The sequence below is a fragment of the Xyrauchen texanus genome, chromosome 25 (genome assembly GCF_025860055.1).
Source record: "Xyrauchen texanus isolate HMW12.3.18 chromosome 25, RBS_HiC_50CHRs, whole genome shotgun sequence".
Lineage (NCBI taxonomy): Eukaryota > Metazoa > Chordata > Actinopteri > Cypriniformes > Catostomidae > Xyrauchen > Xyrauchen texanus.
In genome coordinates, this window is record NC_068300.1 from 34726151 (window position 1) to 34753225 (window position 27075).

The following is a 27075-nucleotide window of genomic DNA, read 5'->3' on the forward strand; positions in this document are numbered from 1 at the left end:
CAGTATTAACTTTATTAACAGTATTACATTTATTAAGGCACATCAGAAGTGTCTGAATTACATAGAAGAGTCAAAATTAGCACAAAACTTGGCACACATTTGATCAAAACAACAACAAACACACAAAATGGATTCATAACTACATATAACGTAGTAGTGTAAAAGTCAACAATCCTCAGATTTACATATATTAAAGAAGCAATTCAGCTCCTTCAAGTGACATTTCAGACTTGATCTAATTAAGATTCCATGTTATTCAAAATTACACTTTTTCTAATTGAGTCTTAATTACCAAACACAATTTGATAATCCAGCCCGATCTCATAAAAATTACGTGACTCTGGCAACATTTTTGCTAAATTAATTTACATGGCTAATTTCACGTATGCAGTTCTGAGGTGAAATGTCCACTGAGGGGCACTAAAAGTTAAATGTTCTCCCAATTAAAGCAAATGTGAGATGAAAAACGCAATAGCTGAAGTAACCATCGTCATTTCGTGGCGTTTCTTTGATACTTTCAGCTGACGTGTCGACTCGCATGCTTTACTGGACTCGATCCCTGGTTTCCACGTTCAAATTCCAACGCTCTATCAGTTGGCAACTTTGACACGCTTGACTAAGCTTGTAAATGTAGTTGGTTATATGATACAAGCATTCAAATGTATCATCTTCGAAATCACGTGTTATATTAAAAGTGTTTCAATGTCATAAGAAAGCATTGTGTGAGTAACAGGGCGAAAAATATGTGTTTATGGAGTGTTAATCTGCTATTTTAGTCGTGATTTGTGTAAAAGTAAATATAACTCAGTGCTGTTGTCGCACCTCTAGTGTTTATTCCACCGGAAAATTGCAACGATATGTTGAACGAGATACTTTTAACTAATTTTGCAAAAAATGTATTCATAGTAACAATGTTCTGTGAGACCAGGATGCGATCAGTGCACATATGCCCAAATCACATAATGAACATGAATGTTAGTGAGGCAAAACCATCCTCTACAAAATACTCAGTATTCGTTTACACATTCCCAGTTAAGAAAAACTGAATCCGTGGATGGACGTCACATTAATTAGTCATGAATGTTTGTGAGGTGGTCTGAAGCCCTCTCAGTGTTCTCTCAGTGAACTGATAGGTGAGTTTTCGCTTCACTTTGCAGATTTCTCCAGTTCGTGAGTAGTTTCTTAAAGCTCGAGCCATTTTCTGGTACGTCATGGTCTTGCGGTTGCCCTTGCGTCTTCCCCACATCTCTGCCAGCTTCTCCTTGTTCTGGGAGGAGAACTGGAAAGTGCCGTTGCTGGACTGGACCCACCAAATGCAGCTCCTCATATCTGGTGTCTGTAGCATCTCATACAAGAACTGAAACAGCCGTTCTTTCCGTTTGCCTGAGAAATGACATTGTTTTATAATTTTTTTAAATAGTTGAAAATACTGTTGGATCTATATGGGTGTTTCTTGAACTTTGGGCAATTTCTTGTCCCAGGGGTTGATTTGAACATATTTAAACTTTTTTTCTATTTTTGATATGGTCATATTAAAATTGACATGGAAACTTTTATCAAGCCTTCACCATTTATTTTTTGGTACTTTTCAATTGCCTTTTATTCACAGAGTTTACTGTTTTAGCCAGACTTTCAATATTAAACTAAGAAAACCCATAATAAAATACAAATTATTATATGTTTAAAACTATGATCATCTTAACAAACAGTGAAATAAACAAACTATTTCAGTATTTATTGTGAGAAAAATAATTTTTATACATTTTTCAAAAATCACAACTGTCATTTCCACCACACCAAAAATTGAAAAATTAAGATTTTTTTTTTTATTTTTATTTTTTTAAGTTTGTGTACTTCTTAACCAAGTTGATAAAAGTAAAGATCATGCTTGAGATGAAATATGAGACAATTGAAGTAATGTAATTTCCAATCAAACTGTAATTTTGTTAAGAAAAAAATAAATAAAAATAATAATAATAATAAAAAATATATATATTAATTAATTGTGTGTATACATAAAATATTAACAATGGAATTAACCTTTTTTACTTTAAAGATGTAATTTCCATCACTGTCATTTCCACAACACAATTCAATTTAACACAATACAGAATTTGAGTTGTGGTTGGAAATTACTCTGTGGTGGGAATTTTCATGACTTACAGGAAAAAAGGATTGTAAAGATGCTTTAGGATTGGTTGCAAATTCTGTTAGCAGTACCACTGGGAATTTTGGAACAATAAACAACACAACATTTCATGCAATCTCTATTAACATATTCCAAAATAGTGATAAACAAAAGTAGCCTATTTTAAAGAATGGCTTCATTTCAAACCGTCTAACAGGCTCATTCAAATAATCAGTCTTTTCCAAAGGCGAAATGAAAATAGGACAAACCAGGGTCAAGGTTTGTAGATTTATTGTACTACAAAAATGAAACAGAAATGTTATGTGAGAAACAATTTTGAGCGATTCAATCAAATCTGTGTATATATTTTTTAAACTGCTTCATTCCAAACTGTCAAAATAGACTGACTCAAAAAATGAATCTGCATTTTTTATGTCAAAATGAAAATAAGACAAACCGGTGTCAAGGTTTGTAGTTGAACTCTACCACGAAAATGCATGTTTCTCCATTGATGGCCATTCAAGTAGCAATTTCTGGCAAGCAACATAGGTTGCATACATCTACGACTGCATGTGCCATCTAAGCAACTGCCAATGACATATAGCTCTCTCCAGGTATATAAGCATTGCTTGGGACAAAAAATGCTGTGTCTTACCTGAAAGTGGTGCCAGAGCCAAGGAATCACACACAATCTGTCCCTTTCTGTCTGTGGTCGGAGATGGTGGAAATTCTTGGCAACCAGAGCTGGAGGACAGGGAGTCTGTATCACTGCACTGGTTTGTGTCATACTGGCAGTGTCTCTACAACATAGACTATTGTTATTATCAACCGAGAACAGGTCTTATAACTACACAACGAACATAACCAAAGTAGTGACTATTGGATAACTACAGTCCTTTTGTCCTGTAACTTACCCATTCATTGGGACTGGACTGACAAAGCCACGTCTGTTGCTGTTGTTGATGTTCATGTCTCTCGCCTGTACCTGATGTTCCACCATAATTCCATTCGTATGTATAGCGACCAGACCAGCTGTTCTCTATGGAAACATATCACTCATTAATATTACATGTATGCTCACAACAAACATCATGCATTCTGTACCGAGTCAGACTATAAGAAACTGGTTATTTGTGGTTATGTGGTGAACAATGAAGTGTGTCATTTGTCGATGTTAAAATACTTTCTCATATCTCTATGTGCTTAGACAACTAAGTAAGCCATTCATAGATTGATTTCCCTCCACTGTGGCTCTGTGGGGTGGGTAATAACTTTTTTAAAACAATACATTTCCCACCATTTGTACAGCTAAACTGAACTTTTATAATCTGTGGAATGGGACACACCATTGAGGTTTGTCAAGGAGGAAATTACATTTTAAATTACATTACTTAAATTGCATTAAAAAATAAATAAAACGAGAAGTGAACCTTTCCTAAGTAGTCTCTTATGGTGACCAGTGTTGTTGCTTTTTTGATTACATAAGATAACTGTAGTCACTGTAACACTCACCTGCCATACCGTGCTCCTCTTCACTTTTCCGTTGGACACATAATCCTGACATCACCTCCACTGAGTGCTCCTGCAGGTACTCCTCAATGACGTCAAGGTCCACGTTACCTGATGACAGCTCTCTCGGGCCCAGGTCTTGAAAATATTGAACCTGGATATGGGATATATGAAAACACAATAGAAACATATGAAACTGACACCGTCTGAAATACATCATATTGGTATTTAAGAGCTTATTTTTCAAATGTATGATATATATATATATATATATATATATATATATATATATATATATATATATATATATATATATATATATTTATCTCATGTCAGCCAACATATAGTTACATATACACTTTGAGTTAAATATATCTAAAATAAAAAAGTTTAAACATTATGTTTTACAAGATACAACAAAAGTATTAATTTGTTAGTTTCAATATGTTGTTGCATTGTTCTTACATTAAAAGTACCTGTATTTAATTACATCAATAGTTACACTGTAAACCTTACCTCTAACCCTAAACATAACCATACCCCAACCCTTAACCTAACCCCTAAACCTAACTCTACCCGTACCTCAACCTCAGTAGCGTCAGATGTGAATCTTGTGATAATTTTGCAGAACAACATGTAGTTACATAGTAGTTAAAGACACTTAATATAAAGTGGGACCAAACTGTTTAACAGGAATATTTACACATTAAGAAAATAATCAAATGTTCATAGATAAGACTTAGACTAATAACATGCCATACAGGTGGTTATAACAATTTACCTAACAATTCATATTCAAGAGAATGTGTAACTCCCCCTCTGGCTCAATGAATGCTGAAAATGGAATAATTTAAGGAGGTTACTTGTACCAACGGACAAATTTGCATTGTGAGTGAGAGTACATAGATTCTTAAGTAATATTATGCATCTATTTTGACAGACAAAATAGTGCACAGATCCAACATTTACTGTACACTGTATTAACCACACTATTATATGTCATAACAGTCTTTTCATGCTTTCGTCTTTACTTTAGCTTTCTCAGTCATATTCCCCTCAGTCAAACAAAAACAGAAGTATAAAAAATACTCACGGTTTCAAGGGTCGCCAACATCTGAAAAACAAAACAAAACAATAAGCATAAAACACAAGCAGAAAAGGAGAACAAACAGCTCTGATGTAACTTTGTATGACAACATAGAATGGACAGAATGTTGTTAGAATGCAGTACGATTCAAATCTTTTCCACAATTGTATGTTATCAGTCAAGTGTTACACAGGCAAAAATATGTGTAAAAAAATAAAGAAAAACCTTAAAGCAAAATCTGCTAACACAGGTTGTTTACATGTTTGTTTACCTTGTAGTTCCAATGCCTGAGACAGTTTTGAACGGATCACTAGTGTAAACGAGTGTCTGGAATAGGAGTGCTGAACAAGAGCTTGTTTGAGAAAGAATAAGAAGGTGGGGCAGTTCATCACCTGTAGTACGCACCTGTTGTCCAGTCTGTCCCTTTTATATGCTCTAGACTCTCTCTCCCTCTCTCTCTCTCTCTCTCTCTCTCTCTCTCTGTCTTTCCGTACCTCCCCCTCCCTCCTACTGGCAAATACTCATAACATTTAACCACCCTTCTATCACCCAAATGCAAATCTCTATCCATTAAACATTCAGCTCCCTTTTGCTCTGTCTGTCTCAAAGCCTTCTGGGCATTTGGTCTGTGTTGTGTCCTAATCTGCAAAAGTTTACATGTAACTGTCACTGCAATTCTTTATGTAATTAATGTATTAAGCAGATCCAGACAAATGCAGTGTTCTTTGTCTGTTTAAATCCTGCTGTTGACATTATTAGGACATTGTTGTGTTAAGATACCCATCATAGCTAATGTATTTAATGTATTTAATGTATTTAGCACATTTCAATATGATTGCTAGGCTGCTCGAGTAGGCCTACCAGTACTTTTTTTAAGTACTTGCCGTTACCGAGTCCGATACCTGTTTGTTTTTGTTTTTTTCTGAACTCAATATCAACGTTTTATTTCAATTTTATCATCAAAATTGTGTTTAAATAAATACATTAATTAAAAGAAAGTATAATAATACATTTTCATCATGAAATTGTATGATTTTTATCAAATAAAGTGATTTTATACAGAATCTCACAGCACAATCCTAAATACAAAATTGGCGTTATTTTTGTCAAATAGTTCTGCATAAAAGAGCATCACAGATGTTAGACACTGCTTAAATATAACAGTTACTATTGCTTTATTATTATTATGATGATGATTATTAGTATTATCAGTGAATAATACATAAGTTTACAATAGTGATCTATTTCTGTCATGCTTTTTTCATTTAAATTGGGCTTTTATTTTGGCTGAGCTTTTATTTTGAACTGAATCAGAGCTCTGACGAAATTGAATTATGCTTACAATTGTTTACATGAACACAATTATTTCCTGGTTTCCATGGGACCAGAACCCATGTCTCCAGTAGCACCAAAGGGAAAGATACAAAAATGTCTGATGGGGAAGGTGTTTGTCAGTAATTCGGCAGTATAGGGTCGATTTCAATATTAGGAAGCAGCATTCAGCATTTCCCGTTTAATCACGTTGGGTCTGATTTTTTTAATGGCCATTATGTAAAATAACTATTAGCAAGGTTGTCAGTGGGGTCCTCTGTAGCCTGCCCATTGGGGGCCCACTCAAAAAATGAAGTACTGAATTTTAGTCACGGCCCTGGTTATTGGTCTGTCAGGACAGGCATACACATTTGACCAGTTAAAGTTCTTTCACAAAAAATATTATATAGTATGTTCTATTAATTCTATAAATATGAGTCAAATTAATTATTTACAAGAAGAGCAGCCTGTGGTATAATTGCTCTTTTGTGATATAAAGCTTTGCTAGATTGGGAAATCCCTGTCCAGAGTTCAGAGCACTACAGAGAAATCTATACCTCAGAGGAACAGAGAAAAGAGATGGAACATGAAATGAGGAACAGGTTTAGTGCAAGCTAACTCTCAACAGAAGTTAATCCTTGTTCTGTTAAAGCCAGGGTTTGATATACCTGTTTTCAGACATTAATTAAACGCAAATGAAACACTTTATCATTATCTTACCATTATCCTATATGGCATGGTTCCTTCCTTTACTGACAAGTCTATGATACACCATACCTTGTTTTGGACAGGTGTATTATTATAATTTTTTTTGGGTTTGTTTGTGTTTTTGCCTATTATATGATCCAACGTCCATCCATCATTCCATCCATCTTCTAATCCCACTTATCCTATATAGGATTGCTGGTAGTGCTCGAGCCTATCCCAGCTGTCTCGAGCCGAAGGCAGGGAAACACCCTGAACAGGTGGCCAGTCCTTCACATGGCTGTGATCCAACATGCAAAAACAAAATGATAATAATACACCTGTCCTAAAGAAGGTATGGTATATCATTCATGTCCATAGTAGCATAAATGGTGCGAGACAAGTTACACGCTGAAGTTTAGTACTTAAGAGTTGTTCCAAACGCCTTACCCTAAATATGAGTAGTAATATTCATTCAAATTAAACACCAATGGTTAACAGCATGCAGGTTCTAAAACTAATTTTAGCAATACAATTATTCTTTGTCAGTGAAGCTTTTGTACACAGTACTATCAGTATGATTTAAAAGCATGTGTTTCTGCAAGGAAATAAATCATGAGAGCCTGTAAAACTTGACATAGAATTGTTCGTTCAACCTCAAACACAGTAATGAGGTAATAAATGTCAAAAAAAAAAAAAAAAAAAAAAGATTTTCAAGGCTATAGTGATTTTCAATTCGAGGTACAACTGATAGGATACAAGTATATGTAATAAGCTTCATTACTGCAAACAAAAAATCAACACAATTTAGCAGTAAATAGCAGATGTGTGATTTGAGAGAGTATATACTATAAAATCACTGTTATTGAATCTATAGTTCCTGTTCTGGATGCTGTTTGGTCAATACAGCGTTCAAGCACACAATATATACAAACAATAGATGCTGTGTATTTCATTGCACATCGCCCTTAAAGACCAACTATTAACCTTAACCTCCAGAAAGAGGGTGTCTCATTTACCAACTGTTTGCTTTTAGTCAGCGGTATAACACACTTGCCAATTCAGAATGAAGTAGGGTGGATAGATATACTCTCTCTGATTCCTTGACACTTGGAGCTTGCCGAAATAACAACAGGATTACCATGTGAACATATACAACTGCAATGGAGTGATTTAGGATGTGATTCAAGGAATAACTTTACCCTATGGATGTGTGTGCTTGCCGTAGAAAGCATACAGTATGTCCATTTTTGCTTTCAGTAAGTCAAATACACCAAAAAATGTAGGTTCAATTAAAATTGTTGTGCCTCTGCTTTCTGATTTTATTGGATATTTGAATGTAGGAGAACCCCAGAAAATGCTTAGTGATGGAATCATCAGATATTATGTGGGAGAGTGCGGTCACTGACGAAAACTTTCAGATCAGCATGACGTCTTGTCAGTTCATGAGTAAAAAAGATGCTCATTGGTAACTTGACGAGACCACAAGAGCCCACCTCAACGACTGAATGATTTGTTTCTGACAAGTTTGATGTGCTTCTCAAACTTGTATGACTTTCTTTCTCCCACAGAAAAACCAATGAAGATATTTTGATTGTGTTATTTATCCATAAGTTCACTCCAGTTGTTTAATTCTTTTCTTCCGAAGTGATCAGGGAATTGGGAAATGCATCCCAGATCGATTTTGGGTAAGAACAAACCAAAACTCCTTTTTTACTGAACATCTTGACATCAGCAGTCTCATTGGTGATCATGATTTCAAGCTTGATTACATTACGCATACAAGGAAGTTTAATCAAACTTGAATTTGTGATTGGTCCTAGAGACTACAATGTAAAGATTCCGCTTTAGCTTACATTATAGGAACTATATTTTCTAACAAAAGTATGTCACTTAATGAATTTGTGTAATAAAATTACAGTTTAATGAATTTTGTGTTATTAATTGTTTTATAGTAATTGATATGTTAAAGCAATGAGGTACGGGAGGCCATATTATATTGTGAAAATAGTCATGTCTAAAAAGGTTGCAGGAACTCTGCTGTGCATTGTGCCTAATAACAGTCTTTAGCTATGACTATATATTCAATATAGCATAGCATCTCATTCCTTATTGCTTAAATAAAATTTGTATGTGGAATTCCAAGTGTACAACAGCAATATGGCATTCATATGTTGATTCAGACAGATCACACTGTGAATTCTGTGACAGGAAGTTCTGCTGATGAAATTGGTTTGTATACCGAAATTCAAAGCACTGCCCCCAGTGGCCAAAGCTGGAAGTGTTGTTGAGGTGAAATGTCGACACAGAGGCACCAAAGCGGGTTTGATTTTTTGTTGTAAATTGTATAATATAGTCAACAGAAATGCATGTTTTATTAACTCTACTCCTAACCAAAACCCTAAACCTAACAGTCAGTGGAGTAAACATGTAATATAAGAGCAAAAATGCTACTTCTGAAAATGTCTGATGGGAGATACCACTGATTCATGTTGGTTTATTTGTGATTGGCAGAAATAAAAAAGAGGAGAAAAACAATTATATCTAGGTCAGAATATGTCCTCTTACAAAGAGAGAGAAAAGAGAAAAAACAAGAAAAAGGTTAAAACAGCAAAGCATTTTCCACTTAATTTATGATCAAATAAAACAACAGATCATTTTGTGAGTTGGCATTTGCTATATATCTCCAGTTAAATCTTTTGTTGTTAGACATGTCACTTTATTGAGGTCAAAGGTCAATGCTCTTACTTCATCTGAAAAAGCATCTGCTATTATCAATAAAAAAATAAAAAAATGAATGGGGAAATGTTTTAGTTGTTGAACTTTATGACATCATAGACAAAACAATGACTAAGCTTTCAACAGTTAGTGTCATGAGAAGTGATTAGTTATGAAAAGGCTGTGTATTCTTTGACAGCTGGGAAAATATATCTGGCTGATATGTGTTGCTTTGTCAGATAAAGTCTGCCATCTGGAATATGGTACTTTTTATGAAGATATCTTACCACTCAATTTCTCCTTAACCTCCACTGAGTTATCAAACTGCCCTGAACAAGTGTTTACTCTGTAAATAGGCCTTTGAATTCCCTTTGCAACATTTGTCCTGTGAGAATCCCACAACAATTTAACTGTTTGCTTGTGGATATTTTATTGGTTTAGTATCAGTTTACCATATGGGTCTCAATTTTGTGGAAAACACACACTGTCAAATATGGCTGAATGCAGAGCTTTGGGCCGTACATGGGAATTTACTGTGTGAAATTCCCAATTTGTATTGCCACAAAGTTTTTTTTCTTCTTTTTTTTGTCTAAAGTAATGATCAGTATGCAGTACATACTTGAAGATTTGGATAAAGATACTGTCAGCTGTATGGCCTCAAGTTATTGTTTATACATTGTTCTTTTTCTTCTGCTTATGCTTCTTCTTTTTTTTTTTTTCCACTCTTAGCAACTTGTTTATGTGTGGAAATGGCTTTTTGAAATTTTGTTGTTGAATTGCATGAACATTAGATTTTTTTTTTTATGTGAAAGGCAAATATGTGGCCCAAACACATTGACACATTTTCTGTAATAAACACAATAATAATAACAACATCAAGGAGGCAAATAGTTTTAGAAGACGTGCTGTAAACCAGGCATGCTCATTTGGAAAAACCCCTGGCTCAAAGAATATATCTGGCAGTTGTGTTTTGTCAGGAGAAGTGCACCTGTTGCTGATAGTGATGGTTAGAGGATAAATGATAAAAAAAGATAAAGATAGTGACGGCAGCAGGTGTAACGTAAGAGAGCAGATTTTATCATATGAATATTTAAGCATTTTATTTGTACTGCATACATAATTAATAAGTATACATGTGACAGACATGAGCTTTCCAATAGTAAACAAAGGCACATGGTGTATCTAAGAATTTATCTTTTATTCAATTTATGATTTATTTAAGTTATATGTGCTGTGTTTTATGTAGGATCATAAATTCTTAGATGTTTGTCAGTTTGTCTGTTAAGAAGAATATCACACAGACAAAAGTTTGAGCTGATGATTATAAAGAATAAAGACAAGGCAATTTTCTCAATGGTAATTCAAAGTGCTTTACATAAAGATGACATAATAAAATAAGAATACAAATTTATAAAATAAATTATAGAGTAAATTATGGGATCATTAACATTTTTGGGTGAACTAACCCTTTGGGGAGTTCTGACTTTTCTTATGATCATCATTTTCCTCCATATGAAAAATAGCCTAATTTACAGTCTTAAGATTCATCAGAAAGTTCTAAAGTTCCTTATTTATATCAGATACCTGTTTGAGCAAGGTAGCAAGTACTGTATTGGTAGCCCTGCTAACATTGTTTCTGCTAATGGGGTCACCCACAATCATACAGCTGGGCTTGGCTGTGATCTTAGCAGAACGCAGCTGCCTGCTCGACGTTGAGCGCCTGCTAGTTGCAGTGTTAGCTGCTGACTGATGTGACCTATGTCCGATCACGCTTTGGGCTTCTTCGTCCTCATTCATATTCCACTGCACGGTATAACTCGACTCCACTCCACTCTGCTCGCTTTTTTGGGGTTTTTCACTGAGGATAATACCTGGTACCTGATACCTTTTTAGTACTACCTCTGTCGAGGTTCCAAGCGAGCCAAGCCGATACTAAATGTGACGTCAAAACCCATCTGATCACTGATTTGTCAGAGAGAATTGTCACTACCAGCATCACTGGATTTGCGACACGGGACATCAACCCGCTAATTTTAAATTTAGCTACAACGATAGCAGTATAATTTGTTCACGCGACTGTCGAATTGTAAAAAGATTCAAGTCGTTTGAGCACTGTGCTGAACTGCTGATAGGAAAAAGAAGTAGAAATGCAAAAGCAAGGGAGCAAAGCATGGAGCAGTAAGCAAAATGGTAAATGGTAAATATAAGTGCAGACCATAAGCAAAAGTGTCAGAACAGTAACAAAGCAAGAAGTTTACTGAACAAATCAATCAATCAATCAATCAATCAATCAATCAATCAATCAATCAATCAATCAATCAATCAATCAATCAATCAGTCAGTCAATCAATCAATCAATCAATCAATCAATCAATCAATCAATCAATCAATCAATCAATCAACATTTCAAACTTACACCCTTATGTAAAGTGCATTTATTGAAAAGGAATTCCCTCTGAACATTTTTATTACTGAATAAATAAATAAAGTAATAGTTTAACATTCAAAAATTAAGGTAAATTAAATAAAAAATAAAATAAATCTCTATGTATCTTTGATGTACTCTTGTGTTACATATATTGATGTGTGTTGTTTTTGTTGTACTATGAACTCTGAAATTTGAACTATTTACAACATTCAACTAACCTGGACAGGAATGAGGAAAATGTTTTCTAAAAATGACTGCAGGCTTCTATTAATAGTTACAAAGAGAGATTGTGGCATACTGGGGGAATTAGCGATGATGTAATGTGAGACTTTTCTATCAAACTAAATGTTTTAGCAAATATGCACACACATGTCCACATCTGAATGTTGTTTTTCTTAGCTTTACTTTATATTTTATTTATCATATTTTTTTTTTTGTATTTAAAATTATGGTGCTATATTATCTATTCATTTGTATGGTAAACCTTTACAATAAGGTTCCATTTGTTAACCTTAATTAATGCATTATTTCATGTTAGTTTATATTATATTAACTAATGTTAACATTTACAAAGTTTCAATTAAAAATGTATTAGTATGTTCAAATTAGTATAGCAGTTCACTAATGTTAAGATATACATCATAGCTTTACACCTTTTGGATTTTAATATCTGTTTAGTTTCTAATGCATGTTAATTGATGCAAAGCCAAACAATATGGACATTAAGGTTTCTAAACTAAACTAAGCTAAACTACATAACCTGAAAATTGCACCTAAAATTAGATTTTCAAAAATCTGCACTGTTATCATATTACAGTTATTATTAACATAACGTTTTTAATGTTTTTTTCTGAGCAAGATAAACATCTCAGCTGTGCATGTTTTCACTAAAGATGTCTGTTTGACAGTAGTTGTGTACTACAGCATGCAAATATGTTCTTTATCTCTTTATCTGATATACAAACAGCCCTCCATTGAGATATACTGGAAAATAAAGGAGTAGTTTGTGTGTGTGTGTGTGTGTGTGTGGTGGTGGTGGTGGTGGGCGGGGGGGGTGGGGGGGGCTGGTGTTCTTGACTGGCCCGTAGTGGCTATTGTGCCGCCCTGTTTACAGTTTTAAAATGAACCCCCAACCGAAGTCACATGTAGCGTACAATAAGCAAATCCGCTACGTAGAGGTTTGCTGGGAATTTCCCCCAAAGGCCCACAGGCATGATGTTATGGACAGTTTCAATCACTGAACAAACAGAGCTGGGCATATATGAACTGAAATTATACTTAAGTGTGGTATAATTTTTTTATATTAAGAGAAAAAATATTTGTAAAAAGATTAACCTTTGCATTTACACTACATAATAGCATATGCTATTAGGCCTACAGTATATAATACCAACATTATGGCCACCTACACCTACAGTATGGCCCACATACCAACAATATATAAAAATGTAAACTGGTCTATGTGTTCACAGAATTAAATAAACAAATAGATGAAAAAATCAATATGAAATAACGAATTCCGCTTGTCAGCTTGTCAGTGAAATTGTGTTAATCGATCAATCAATCAATCTATACAAAACCTACAAATCAAGCCTTCTCCTGAAAATCAAAATAGTAATAAAATATTATATTAAAAATTAAAATACCTCTGAAATAGTAAATTACTTGACTTAGCGATTAACAATTTAGTTCTAGGAATAATAAAGCCCAAGTAAATTTACATTGATTGGTTTCAAATGAAGATAAAACTGAAGCTAAAGTTGACAATGGAACAAATTTTAAAGAATGTTCAATGCTTTTTCCATAGAAGATGTTGTATCTCCAAAGCATATCCAGCTTAGTGATTTTAATTTCGAAGCGCACAAACCAATTTCAGAAGCAGAACTATCCATGTACGATTGGGAGCGCAATATTGTGTTTGTATAACAGTTCTAAAAACAAGTTTTCATTCAGTCGATTCACTCAGTACAACACATTAAGGAAGAGATATTGTACCCTAGTGTATACACTCTGAATACACCTCTATTCATGCCTGAAAGTCAATTGATACACGATGACGCTGGGTCCCCCACCCCCTGGTAAGTATTTCAATAGTGTTGCCTGCGTCATACCTGTGGTTCAGCTCTTTACCGCACTGTGAGAATATATCACATTCACAGTGGTTAGCATAGTAGTTGTGGCTAAGCCCAGCACATGCATACATGAAGCTTACCAGAATTCTGCTCACTTTTCTGCACTGTGTAAACTTCCTGGTAGTTTAACAGTCCATGGTTGTGAGCTCACCTTCCTTCCTTGGGCACTGTTTGGTTGTGAATCAATTCAACAGTTTAGCACATCTAACAGTTTGAGAAGAGCAGCCCAAAACCTAACACCAAAATACCTAAACCTCGCCCTGTCCTATGGAATGTGTGTTTTCTATCTCTGAAAGTGATCCTCAAGAGGCTTGCCAAGTGTGTCTCGGCATAGTGCACACAAGGTAGGCTTTAACACAGCCTGAAGCATGTCCGCACTGTCGCCAGAATCATCGCTCCACTCTCAAACGGAGAGTGATGTTTTTGAGAAAATACTTGGTGACGCCAAAGTAGGCATGACTTCCTCCTTTCGGCTTGTGTGACTCCGCTCTGGCTGATATGGAGGTACAGACCCCATCAGTAGCTGGGGCGACAGGGCGGGTTTTCCAACCAAGTTTGAGGATCCAGAACATTTCTATTGCCAGTACCCCATGCTACATGACCCAAGGATGATGCTCTGTCTATTGGTGTGAGAGAGAGGTATTCCGATCATGGCCTGGAGTTTGACACTTATCAAGCCCCTGCTGCATTTCAGGAGAGTGCCACTGCCCAGTCGAATGCTAGCTTAGCATGAAGGCCCACTCACCATACCACAGACAAGAACACGAGGTTTGAGAATTTGTATCTTTCCCTGGTTCCCACCATGGTGAAAACACACCTACTTTTATTCCCTGACTTCTTTGCAGAGCTTACTTCAAGCTGGAGCATCCCACATCCCCACAGCCACCGGTCAATAAATATATGGACTTTGATGGTTCAGAATTAGTCTCACTGCCGCCTATGGAGCTTTTTATTGCTGCACACCTAAATAGAGGTATCGTGGGTGTGCCTACTCTCCCCTCAGGTCCATGCCTTTTTTATACAAGCAACAGTCCAGAGTGTACTGCGCTGGCACATGCGGCTTGATCACTGAGCTCTGTCACCTTGTTGCAGACCTATCAGGTGTTGCATTTATGCGAGCTTCACGATAAGATATCTGCCAGGGAGAACTGTGAGGATGTACTCTGGAAATTCAAAGCTATAGCCGGTCACATTCTCCGTACAGTGAGATGTTCGGTGGTGTCATTGGGAAGAGGAGGGTGGTGGCCAGTTGAGAGATGGCAAGCAAGACCCACATACCAACCGTTGCAGACGGAAGTGCTGGCAGCGGCTGGGGATCGTCTCCATTGCTGAGGGAGCTGGCATTGGCAGGGGAATGTCCTCCGTAGACAAGAAAGCTGCAGCGACTGGGGAACGGCCTGCGTGAGTGCTGGCAGTGACTGGGGAGCAGGGGCCCTTCTCCTCCTCCTCCGTACAGTTGGAAGCACTGCTGTGTGGCAGCCACCTCCGGGCAGTCGGCAATGGCAAAGGGTGCCGCATCATGATGGTCGTCAGCGGGAACGGCCCCCGCCTCCTGGTGGTTGGCAGCGGGAATGGCCGCCTCCTAGTGGTTGGCAGCGGAAATGGCCGCCTCCTCGCGGTCAGCCATGGATAAAGGTTGAGATGCTGGCAAGGGCTGGGAGGTGGGAGAATTGAATTTGGGTTCCCACAGCCCAAGTAGGAACCTTTTCTCCATGATGACACAGACACAATCTACCAACTCCCAGAAGGTCCAAGCCTTCAGGTCTCGCTATAACTCCCAATCGAATGGCTCATACAATATGGACAGGAAGAGACAGATCACAGGGGTGGCTTCACCATAACCAAAGTCATAAGCCGCACTGAGGAGCGCCTCGGCATAAATACCAAAAAGGCAGTTGTCCTGATTGGAGGATTAAACCAAACCAACCGAAGTGACTGAATCTAGACACAAGACACATAAGTGTCAGGGCTCTGCCTCAAAAGTCAAGAAAACAAAACTTAGGGCAGAACCCTGACAACATGTTCCATAGTAAAACCATGGTATTTTTTAAGTACCTTGGAGTACTATGAAAATATCATGAAATATGATTAATTTAGTACAATGGTATTACCATGGTAACAGCAAGGTGCTTTTCGGTAAGGGCTCTACTTTTTTCTTGTCATCACTTTTCTCTTCACTTTTCTCCTCTCTGCTCCCTCACTTCACCATGACATCTCTGCTGCTTCCTCCGAGACCTCATCATCATCTTTATAGAACTGACACTATATGTACTATTTTCACTTTATTTCCTTTCATTTTCATTTATGAGCATACAGCAGTAATGTAGCCGAACCATGGTACACTAGCTGGGTTTCCATCCATGTATTTTTAGGCATATTTTGGTTTCCATATTAGCTTGATGGAAACACCAAGATTCTCAAAAATCTCCAAAATGTGTTTTAAAAATGTATTCGCTAACTTGAGATAATTGTTTTATTCGATAAAAGAAATGTGCATAGACTGTGATGGAAACACATTTACTGAATAAGCTCTTTAAAATTTACTGAATTTATTAGGAATACCAGATGGGCATCAAAAAAAGTTATGTGACTGAAAATATATGTAAAAATAAATGTAAAATATTGATGTTGAGTTTATGGTTACAATTTGAATTCAGATTCATGAACAGATTCCTTTGGACTCTGACTCGATTGTTTAAAAACTCGGACTCGACAAAGGTGGACTCGAACACTAAAATACATTGATTTAGTTATTTTGCTCGAGCCCCTGCTGCCCCCTTTCTCTGCATGCCACTGGCTTTGTGCGAAGAATAAAGAAGTTTGCCGTGAGTATATCAGAGCCTTAAGAGTCCAAGTATTGTTATGTTAAATATCAAGACTCTGGACTGGATCTGTTTTATACTAATTACTTCAGACAGAATATGTGCATCACAAACCCTGTATTATACTCCTGCAAGTTCATATCATATTCTGCAAATGCAGCAAAACAGTTTTGCAAATTTCCACAATAGTTCTGGGAAAACCCCTCTCTTCAAAAACCAATTTCAACAGAGTGCAGTTTATTAGTACAGAATTATGGCACTTCTGCTGATATAAAACAAATAAAAGACAATATAACTCAGACATGTCATAAAAGTTGATGATCTGAGACATATTAGGAAAATAGTTTCAAACACAAACATCATTTAGAAAACTATATTGATTCATTATTGCCAAATTTGAGAGTGCAGTTTGTAAAGAGCTACAGTACATATTACCATTTATCCAAAAATTATTTAGATCTAAGAATGTTGGTGCATGAACACAAAGCATACGCTTCCAGTAAAGTTATCCCACGGGACACAACTTTCCCAACGGCTATACAATAGCAATAAACCTCTCTAGACAAACAAAGCCTAATCTATCTGTCTCAATAGAACATACACATATGTAAATAATGTAAGAGACAGATCACAGGGGTGGCTTCACCATAACCAAAGTCATAAGCCGCACTGAGGAGCGCCTCGGCATAAATACCAAAAAGGCAGTTGTCCTGATTGGAGGATTAAACCAAACCAACCGAAGTGACTGAATCTAGACACAAGACACATAAGTGTCAGGGCTCTGCCTCAAAAGTCAAGAAAACAAAACTTAGGGCAGAACCCTGACAACATGTTCCATAGTAAAACCATGGTATTTTTTAAGTACCTTGGAGTACTATGAAAATATCATGAAATATGATTAATTTAGTACAATGGTATTACCATGGTAACAGCAAGGTGCTTTTCGGTAAGGGCTCTACTTTTTTCTTGTCATCACTTTTCTCTTCACTTTTCTCCTCTCTGCTCCCTCACTTCACCATGACATCTCTGCTGCTTCCTCCGAGACCTCATCATCATCTTTATAGAACTGACACTATATGTACTATTTTCACTTTATTTCCTTTCATTTTCATTTATGAGCATACAGCAGTAATGTAGCCGAACCATGGTACACTAGCTGGGTTTCCATCCATGTATTTTTAGGCATATTTTGGTTTCCATATTAGCTTGATGGAAACACCAAGATTCTCAAAAATCTCCAAAATGTGTTTTAAAAATGTATTCGCTAACTTGAGATAATTGTTTTATTCGATAAAAGAAATGTGCATAGACTGTGATGGAAACACATTTACTGAATAAGCTCTTTAAAATTTACTGAATTTATTAGGAATACCAGATGGGCATCAAAAAAAGTTATGTGACTGAAAAGCTCTGGACTAAACAGAGGACAAGTCATCGCACCTGAAATGTTGCTCAGGTCATCCTGAAATAACGGTGTCCTGAAAATCCAAAGTCTGCATAGAGTTTGCAAAGCAAATATGTCTAATACATTTACATGTATTGATTTGGCCGATGCTTTTTATCCAAAGCGACTTAGAAAAGAGGAATACATCATAAGCGATTCATCTTAAGGAAACAATAGTACGAAAAGTATTGCACTACAAAGATTCCCCCAGCATCAGACTAGCAGTATCCAAGACAGACTAGAGCACAACAAGAATATACAATATATATATATATATATATATATATATATATATATATAGTAGCAAGGCGGGTGCAGCTAGGGGAGGAAACGCCACCCGAGTTTAACTATCCAACAACGCCACCTGGGGACTTTCACCCCAAGAAATGTTTATTATATTTCAACATGCACCCCAGTTATACAAAGGCTACACAGGTTCGTTAACTGTTAACTATTAATTTATTGATGAATAAATTATAACTGGGAGAACCTGTAAAGAGGATGATTGAATATAAGGATGTTTTTAAATCAAATTGCAATAAAAAATGTAGAAAAGGTTTTATTACAAAATATATTTAACAATCAGGTTAATTCTTTTAAAACGAATACAATCCCAGTTATGGCTTAAATTACTAAAAAGGAAAAGGAGGGGAAAGTGGGCAGGGGCCAGCTGTGGAGAGACAGTCTACTAAGGGGGTGTTCCAGGGATGCACAAACTGCAATCACCAGTCACTGCAAACTGTGTCACCACAAATCGTGTCACCGTGCAGTTATCACTATAATCTGTGAAGGGAACCTCACTAATGTGCCAGTCTCTCCGCAAGCTGGCAACTAGCTCCACTGAAAAGAAAAATAATTAACAAAACCAAAACAAAACAATAAAACAAAGCTTACTGCCCACACCACTACATATACAGTATATATGTATATATACAGTATATGTGTGTGTGTGTGTGTGTGTGTGGCATAACGAGCGGATTAAGGGAGTTTCAGAAAGTTCTCAGATGATACACCTCTGAGGAAGTTTACCTCAACAACAAGAAGCGACTAAGCCACCCCAGTTTAATTATCCGGGGAAATACCTAATAAGGACACACGTGTTTGATTTCTCTCACATAGAGACAATGAGACGTGGGTATGTTTATATCAAAAATATGTCTTTATTAAGTCACAATAAATAGATTAAAGAACAGAGGAAAAGGGCATTCAATGTGGTGTAGCTGGAATATAGAGTAAATAAAAGACAAACAGCATCAAGCTGCTGTGATATAACGTCAAGAAACAAATTGACAAAATACCACACTTAGCAAGGCAGGCTAGATAGAGGGCTTTAATAATGCCTGCAATAATAAATACCCACATGTGCACCAAATCACACTCTCTCACACTCCAATGAGATTCACTGCAAAGATCTGCACACAGCACTCAGTGAAAGGAGAAACACCACCACACAGGGATGACTAGCCTGCCCACTCCTGGCCCCCAGCTCCTAGAAAGTCAAAGAACAAATCTAAAACATAAAAAACAACAACAAAACGACATATAGCGTGATATATACGATACGTTCTTTAGTGCAGATCAATCTGACTCCAATGAACGCAATCAGCTGCACAATGCGGCATGAAGAGCACACCTGAACAGACACAGCTTTCCCGGAAAACGACAATAAGCAAGAGTAACACAAACCGACAAGTATTCTCCCTTCTCTTCCGGAAAAGGACAGGAGGAGGGGCTTCTATGACTTGGTTCATAGTAAAGTACAACTAATAGCTGGAATCAAGTCGACGCGCATATTTTCTGAAATTACCAGGTATTCCAACTTCCTCGCTCACTTTCCACCAAGCGATGTCTTTATTCGTCCAGTCTCTGTACATGTATGACATTGTGTCATACAATTCTGGGTGCCTACACACCGCTACAACAATTTTTTCATTCATTTTCCATATTTCTTCTGCTACTACGTCAGTACGTCAGTGACATCCGGACAATCCAATGATGATAGGCTGTCACAACAATACATCATTCAATTCATTCGCACCGCCCAGCGTGAATTTGCATCTTTTCGCATCTTTGCATTGCCTTTGTGTGTAATTGCGCCGCGTGAATCTCTTGCTTCGTGTTGTATGCGAATGCACCATAATCCATAATATAAAATATGAGCAATTAATCTGCTAAATATTTGCAAAGTTCTATACTTTAAGAGGTATGTTTTTTCGTTTTACATGTATTTATGTATGTTTATATTTGTATTTGTACATATTCTAGCCAACTATGTTTTCATTGATTTATTTTTAAATAAACATTTACACAGTTATGTGAGTAATTGACATAACATTTTAAGCATTTTCATCATTGTCCTGCTGTGTGACACTTTCTTCTAACTTATTGTTTTGGACTCCCTTTGTTTGATTTTGGCACAATTGTTGTAGTTTGGATTTATGACTGTATATAAGCCTCAGTCAGGCTTTATGACTGTATTTAGGCCTGCCTTTGTCTTATATCTGAATACATGAGGCCCAACACTGGTTACCATGACAGTGACGTCATGCAATTAGCGCTCGCGCTCTATGTCGTACTTTCAGTCATATAAGTTCTCAGCGAAAGCCAATTACTACTCTGTTGACTCATTGTTTTCCCGAACCAGTTGGCAGATAGAGACAAAAAATAAATCTCAATATACATTATTTCTTTAGATAGGGATCATTTTAGATAAAACTAAACTAAATTGAAACGACAAATTGAATATACAAAATTTGAAACAGTAATAACTCTGGTTTTAATGACTAACACAGCATTCACTTTCTTTAGTTTTTGTTTGAGTGGTGGAGAAAAAACAACAAATAACTGAAATGTCAACAGAATGCAATAAAAACTGTGTTGAAGGACAGTTTAGGGTAACACTTTATAATAATGGTCCATCATTAATAGGTAATTATACAGGAATAAATGCAGGACAAATGAGAAGTACTATATTAAAACTTTAGTTACAACTATTAACTAATATGGAAACATGAATAACAAAATCAGTAAGTAATAGTGAACTGATGACTGAGGTAGTTTACTGTTAGGTAATCAGTAATTACTGAATTTGATCTGCCTCACTGCAAACTTTTAACCAACTATGGCTAATTTGGGGGGTTAATAAGTCAAGTGTTACCGCATAAGTATGATTGAATTACTATTGATCATGACTATTATTCTAAAGTAAGGGTCATGGTAATGCATTATTAATTAATGAGATCATACTATTTCCTTCCTTAGCAGTTAAAGTGTATATTCATTAATTAATAATGCGTTACCATGATGCTCATTTTAAAATAATGAATAATTCCTTCATGTTTATGAGGTAACACTTGACTCATTACTTATGGGTTACCAACATTTATTTAAAAAGACCTATATCAAACCTGCTTAAGTTAATCATTTGTAATGAACAGAAGAGATATCCCAAAGAATACACAGGTTGGACACATACATCTGTAAGCTGACCATGATACTCTACCAGACACTGTAGCCTTGATTTAGAGAGGGTGCATGTTTCTCTGAAGGCACATTTCATGATCATGTTCACAATAAAAACATAATCATTCACATTTTAGACACATGTTAATGTTTTGATTGCTAAATAATTAGTAGTTATTTTAAATTAGCCATAGTTAGTTGATAGTTCTCAATGAGGCAAATCAAGTTCAGTAATTATTGATTACCTAACAGTAAACTCATCAGTTCGTTATTTTTTACAGATTGGTTAATCATGTTTCCATATTAGTTAATATGCCCGTCATACACTTAAAGCATATGCTTTCAATCTGAAACCACTTTGAAGTTTGTTCAGCAGCTAATCATAAAAAATTTGTTTTTGTAACATTTATATTTACAGTTTTTCTTAGTTGTGAAAGTTCAAATAAATGTAAAATATTGATGTTGAGTTTATGGTTACAATTTGAATTCAGATTCATGAACAGATTCCTTTGGACTCTGACTCTTAAAAACTCGGACTCGACAAAGGTGGACTCGAACACTAAAATACATTGATTTAGTTATTTTGCTCGAGCCCCTGCTGCCCCCTTTCTCTGCATGCCACTGGCTTTGTGCGAAGAATAAAGAAGTTTGCCGTGAGTATATCAGAGCCTTAAGAGTCCAAGTATTGTTATGTTAAATATCAAGACTCTGGACTGGATCTGTTTTATACTAATTACTTCAGACAGAATATGTGCATCACAAACCCTGTATTATACTCCTGCAAGTTCATATCATATTCTGCAAATGCAGCAAAACAGTTTTGCAAATTTCCACAATAGTTCTGGGAAAACCCCCTCTCTTCAAAAACCAATTTCAACAGAGTGCAGTTTATTAGTACAGAATTATGGCACTTCTGCTGATATAAAACAAATAAAAGACAATATAACTCAGACATGTCATAAAAGTTGATGATCTGAGACATATTAGGAAAATAGTTTCAAACACAAACATCATTTAGAAAACTATATTGATTCATTATTGCCAAATTTGAGAGTGCAGTTTGTAAAGAGCTACAGTACATATTACCATTTATCCAAAAATTATTTAGATCTAAGAATGTTGGTGCATGAACACAAAGCATACGCTTCCAGTAAAGTTATCCCACGGGACACAACTTTCCCAACGGCTATACAATAGCAATAAACCTCTCTAGACAAACAAAGCCTAATCTATCTGTCTCAATAGAACATACACATATGTAAATAATGTTTTCTCAAGTGGGAAAGATAAGACAGGGGAGAAAGCCTTCCAGCTTCTCATGTAGGGGTAGGTTGAAACTGTAGAGATTAGAACAGTGGGGTGTGAGGTGTGAAATATCACACACACACACACACACACACACACACACACACACACACACACACACACACACACACACACACACACACACACACACACACACACACACACACACCTAAATAAATCTTCAACTGCAGTTTGTAACTCTGTCAAAAGAGGGAGCCAAATATTTGTTAAAAATATTTTGATGTTACTCCTGGTCACTGTGCAACACAGATCAATTACACTATCTTAGTATGGTTTAGTGCTGGTATCAGATGGTTATATAAACTCAGCAAAAAAAAAAAAAAAGAAACGTCCTCTCACTTTCAACTGCTTTTATTGTCAGCAATTTTAACATGTGTAAATATTTGTATGAACATAAAAAGATTCAAAAACTAAGACATAAACTGAACAATTTCCACAGACATGTGACTAACAAAAATGGAATTATGTGTCCTTCAACAAAGGTCAAAAGTAACAGTCAGTATCTGGTGTGGCCACCAGCTGTATTAAGTACTGCAGTGCCTCTCCTCCTCATGGACAGCACCAGATTGCCAGTTTTGCTTTGAGGTGTTTCCCCACTCTTCCACCAAGGCACTTGCAATTCCCGGACATTTCTGGGGGGGAATGGCCCTAGCCCTCACCTCCGATCCAACAATTCCCAGATGTGCTCAATGGGATTGAGATCTGGGCTCTTTGCTGGCCATGGCAGAACACTGACATTCCTGTCTTGCAGGAAATCACACACAGAACGAGCAGTATGACTGGTGGCATTGTCATGCTGGAGGGTCATTTCAGGATGAGCCTGCAGGAAGGGTACCACATGAGGGAGGAGGATGTCTTCCCTGTAATCAACAGCATTGTCATTGCCTGCCATGACAACAAGCTCAGTCCGATGATGCTGTGACACACCGCCCCAGACCATAACAGATCTTCCACCTCCAAATTGATCCCGCTCCAGAGTAGAGGCCTCTGTGTAACGCTCATTCCTTCAACAATAAACGCGAGTCCAACCATCACCCCTGGTGAGACAAAACCCTGACTCGTCAGTGAAGAGCACTTTTTGCCAGTCATGTCTTGCTCAGCGAAGGTTGGTTTGTGCCCATAGGTGACATTGTTGCCAGTGATGTCTGGTAAGGACCTGCCTTACAACAGGCCTACAAGCCCTCAGTCCAGCCCATCTCAGGCTATTGCAGACAGTCTGAGCACTGATGGAGGGACTGTGCGTTCCTGGTGTTACTCGGGCAGTTGTTGTTGTCATCCTGTACTTGTCCTGCAGGTGTGATATTCGGATGTACCGATCCAGTGCAGGTGTTGTTACATGTGGTATGCCACTGCGAGGATGATCAGCTGTCCTTCCTGTAGCGCTGTCTTAGGCGTCTCACAGTACGGACATTGTAATTTATTGCCCTGGCCACATCTGCAGTCCTCATGCCTCCATGCACCATGCCTAAGGCATGTTCACGGAGATGAGCAGGGACCATGGGCATCATTCTTTTGGTGTTTTTCAGAGTAAGTAGAAAGGTCTCTTTAGTGTCCTAAGTTTTTATAACTGTGACCTTAATTTCCTACCATCTGTAAACTGTTAGTGTCTTAACAACCGTTCCACAGGTGCATGTTCAGTAATTGTTTATGGTTCATTGACAAGCATGGAAAACATTGTTTAAACCCTTTACAATAAAGATCTGCAAAGTTATTAGGTTTTTTAACAAAATTATCTTTAAAATACAGTGTCCCGAAAAAGGGATATTTCTATTTTTGCTGAATTTAGTACTTAGAAACTGTCTCTGGAACTGAGTGCCCACTAGATTACAGCAGCATCCAGGTCATTGAGAAGAATGGAAATGGTGACGGATAACTCTCTCCAGGTATATTACAACTCTGCATAGAATTAATACCTGGATGACAGATTACATGTCTTTGTGAGGTAAAATATTTCATTGCATTATGGTCTTTTAGTGTACAATTGTATAGCCAGATATTTTTTACAGTCTGCTCCCACATTAGCTGCTTTAGTCCCTGTGGAATCTAAAGTATTACTTTTTATATTGTAAGTTGTATCTACCAGTAATCTACTGTCAATTTGGTGGTCCATTCTTTACTAGAACTTGAGAGTAACTCGAAGCTTGGACACATAAAAAAATATTCTGGGTTCAATTCAAGTTAAAGGATTAGTTCATCATTGTTTTGATGTTTACTCAATCCTACATTTTATAACCCCATATGGCTTTCTTTCTGTTTCTTAACTTAAATTTTGTGTTCAGAGATTTCATATAATGGCAGTTTATGGTAATCACCACAAGTCTAATAAATTATTCCATGAGACTCGTGATTGTTATGAATTGTATATGATGAGATTTGGTGAGAAACAAACAAAAATCGAATGCATCATTTAGTGAAAGTGTTGACCGACCGTTGATCTTCTGTGCATGTTCATGATAAGTGCAACAGTTCATGCAGCCCCCTCAAGGCATGGGACATTCAAGTGAAAACTAATTTGTATATCTAAAAATAGGTCCTCCATAGTGATAGCGACAACAGAACACAACACAGCTGCACACACAACAAAGAACAAAATGTACTAACATGTCTAAAGAGTTTGTAGTCAAAGAATTATGCATTTCAATGCCCAGCCTTATTTTTTAGGGTGGCGTTTAGAGGAGCATTTAAATATGAGGATGCTCAAGACTGCATGTAAAACATCAACTAATATGACAATAAAATGTGTTATCGATTATTTCATTCCTCATCCGATCAGTAAAATAAGCTGTTTTAACTACTCGATGATGATATAAAGCGGGGGTCAGCAACCTTTTTGACACGGAGTGCCCATATTTTAATAGTTTATTTTTCATTACAAATTATATTATCAGCATAACGGTTTGAGTGAAAACTTTTGACAAAACCTGCATGTTGCATGTGAATTTTTGCAAAGCATCTTGTGAAAGGGCTTTAATGAAAGAAAACCTGTCCATTTGTACAAAATGAGTTAACACCGGTAATGTCACATGAAATTGTGTGAAATCTGAAATATTTCTTATTTTATGTCATGTATAATGTATTATATCTAATCATGTAATCACTAGCATGCAAGCAACAGCGAGAGAGGAGCAGGCAATATTATTTAAAGTTTTTCGCACCTGCATTCCAATCTACTTCTTGATGTAATCCTTCCTCATGATCATGCAGCATGTTTTCATCAGCTGAATGTGAGGATAAACACCATTAAAATGTGACAAGACTCGCGCTGCACGTGCACAATTTAGCCCTTTTCGTTGAATTGCACCTCCAAAATCCCAAAACATTATTTCCAGGTTTAATTTATACTTTGAATAGACTCAAATTTAGAATTTTGATTCTCTTTGGTTTGAGTGTCCTGCGTCACTCGATGCAACCACTCTTTAATTATAGAAAAGTACGGGTATGTGAGCACAAGTCCGGGCCGGAGCTGTTGACCATCAATTACTTTCACTTGGTCAAAGACGTGCTTGAGGAACGTCTCATGCGACTGCTCTAGAGGGATGTCCCCCTCAGGAGTGGTGGTGGAGTAGTGGGCTAAAGCACATAACTGGTAATCAGAAGGTCACTGTTTCGATCCCCACAGCCACCACCATTGTGTCCTTGAGCAAGACACTTAACTCCAGGTTGCTCTGGGGGGATTGTCCCTGTAATAAGTGCACTGTAAGTCGCTTTGGATAAAAGCGTCTGCCGAATGCGTAAATGTAAATGTAAATGTAGGGAAGCCCCTGAGAATGGGAACTCCCCCATCTGCATCATCCTGACGCTGAGCCGATGTTGACAGCCCTGACACCGCCTCACCAGCCATAGTATCGCACGTCACACCCCGCCCCGCTATTTTGCAGAACCCATCCACACATATTACCCTCAGCAGATTCTCTTACCGGTTTCCAATACGCCCCTGCCTGATTGGGAGCAGCCTGTGGAGCATCGGGGATCTGGACCTGTGTCCCCACCTCCATAACTGGACACCGCTCCTGGGTGTGTCTGG

General features: G+C 37.0%; 1 protein-coding gene across 1 annotated transcript; it reads right to left on the reverse strand.

The window, feature by feature from the left end:
• Positions 1-27075, reverse strand: LOC127618469 (transcription factor PU.1-like). Its single transcript, XM_052090931.1, has 6 exons — positions 26969-27075; positions 4731-4751; positions 3641-3791; positions 3043-3167; positions 2784-2928; positions 1-1383 (listed from the first exon to the last, which is right to left on the reverse strand). Exons 1-6 carry the CDS (start codon positions 27044-27046, stop codon positions 1067-1069), a joined length of 837 nt encoding a protein of 278 aa, XP_051946891.1. The 5' UTR covers positions 27047-27075; the 3' UTR covers positions 1-1066.

What these genes read in the sequence shown, in the direction of transcription:
- LOC127618469 (XM_052090931.1), bottom strand. Translation starts at nt 27,046, where the DNA reads ATGGAGGTGGGGACACAGGTCCAGATCCCCGATGCTCCACAGGCTGCT. An exon ending in AGAGGAGCACGGTATGGCAG is followed by an intron (nt 3,168 to 3,640) that starts GTGAGTGTTACA and finishes ATGTTTCCATAG; the next exon opens with AGAACAGCTGGTCTGGTCGC. An exon ending in AGTCCAGTCCCAATGAATGG is followed by an intron (nt 2,929 to 3,042) that starts GTAAGTTACAGG and finishes TCTATGTTGTAG; the next exon opens with AGACACTGCCAGTATGACAC.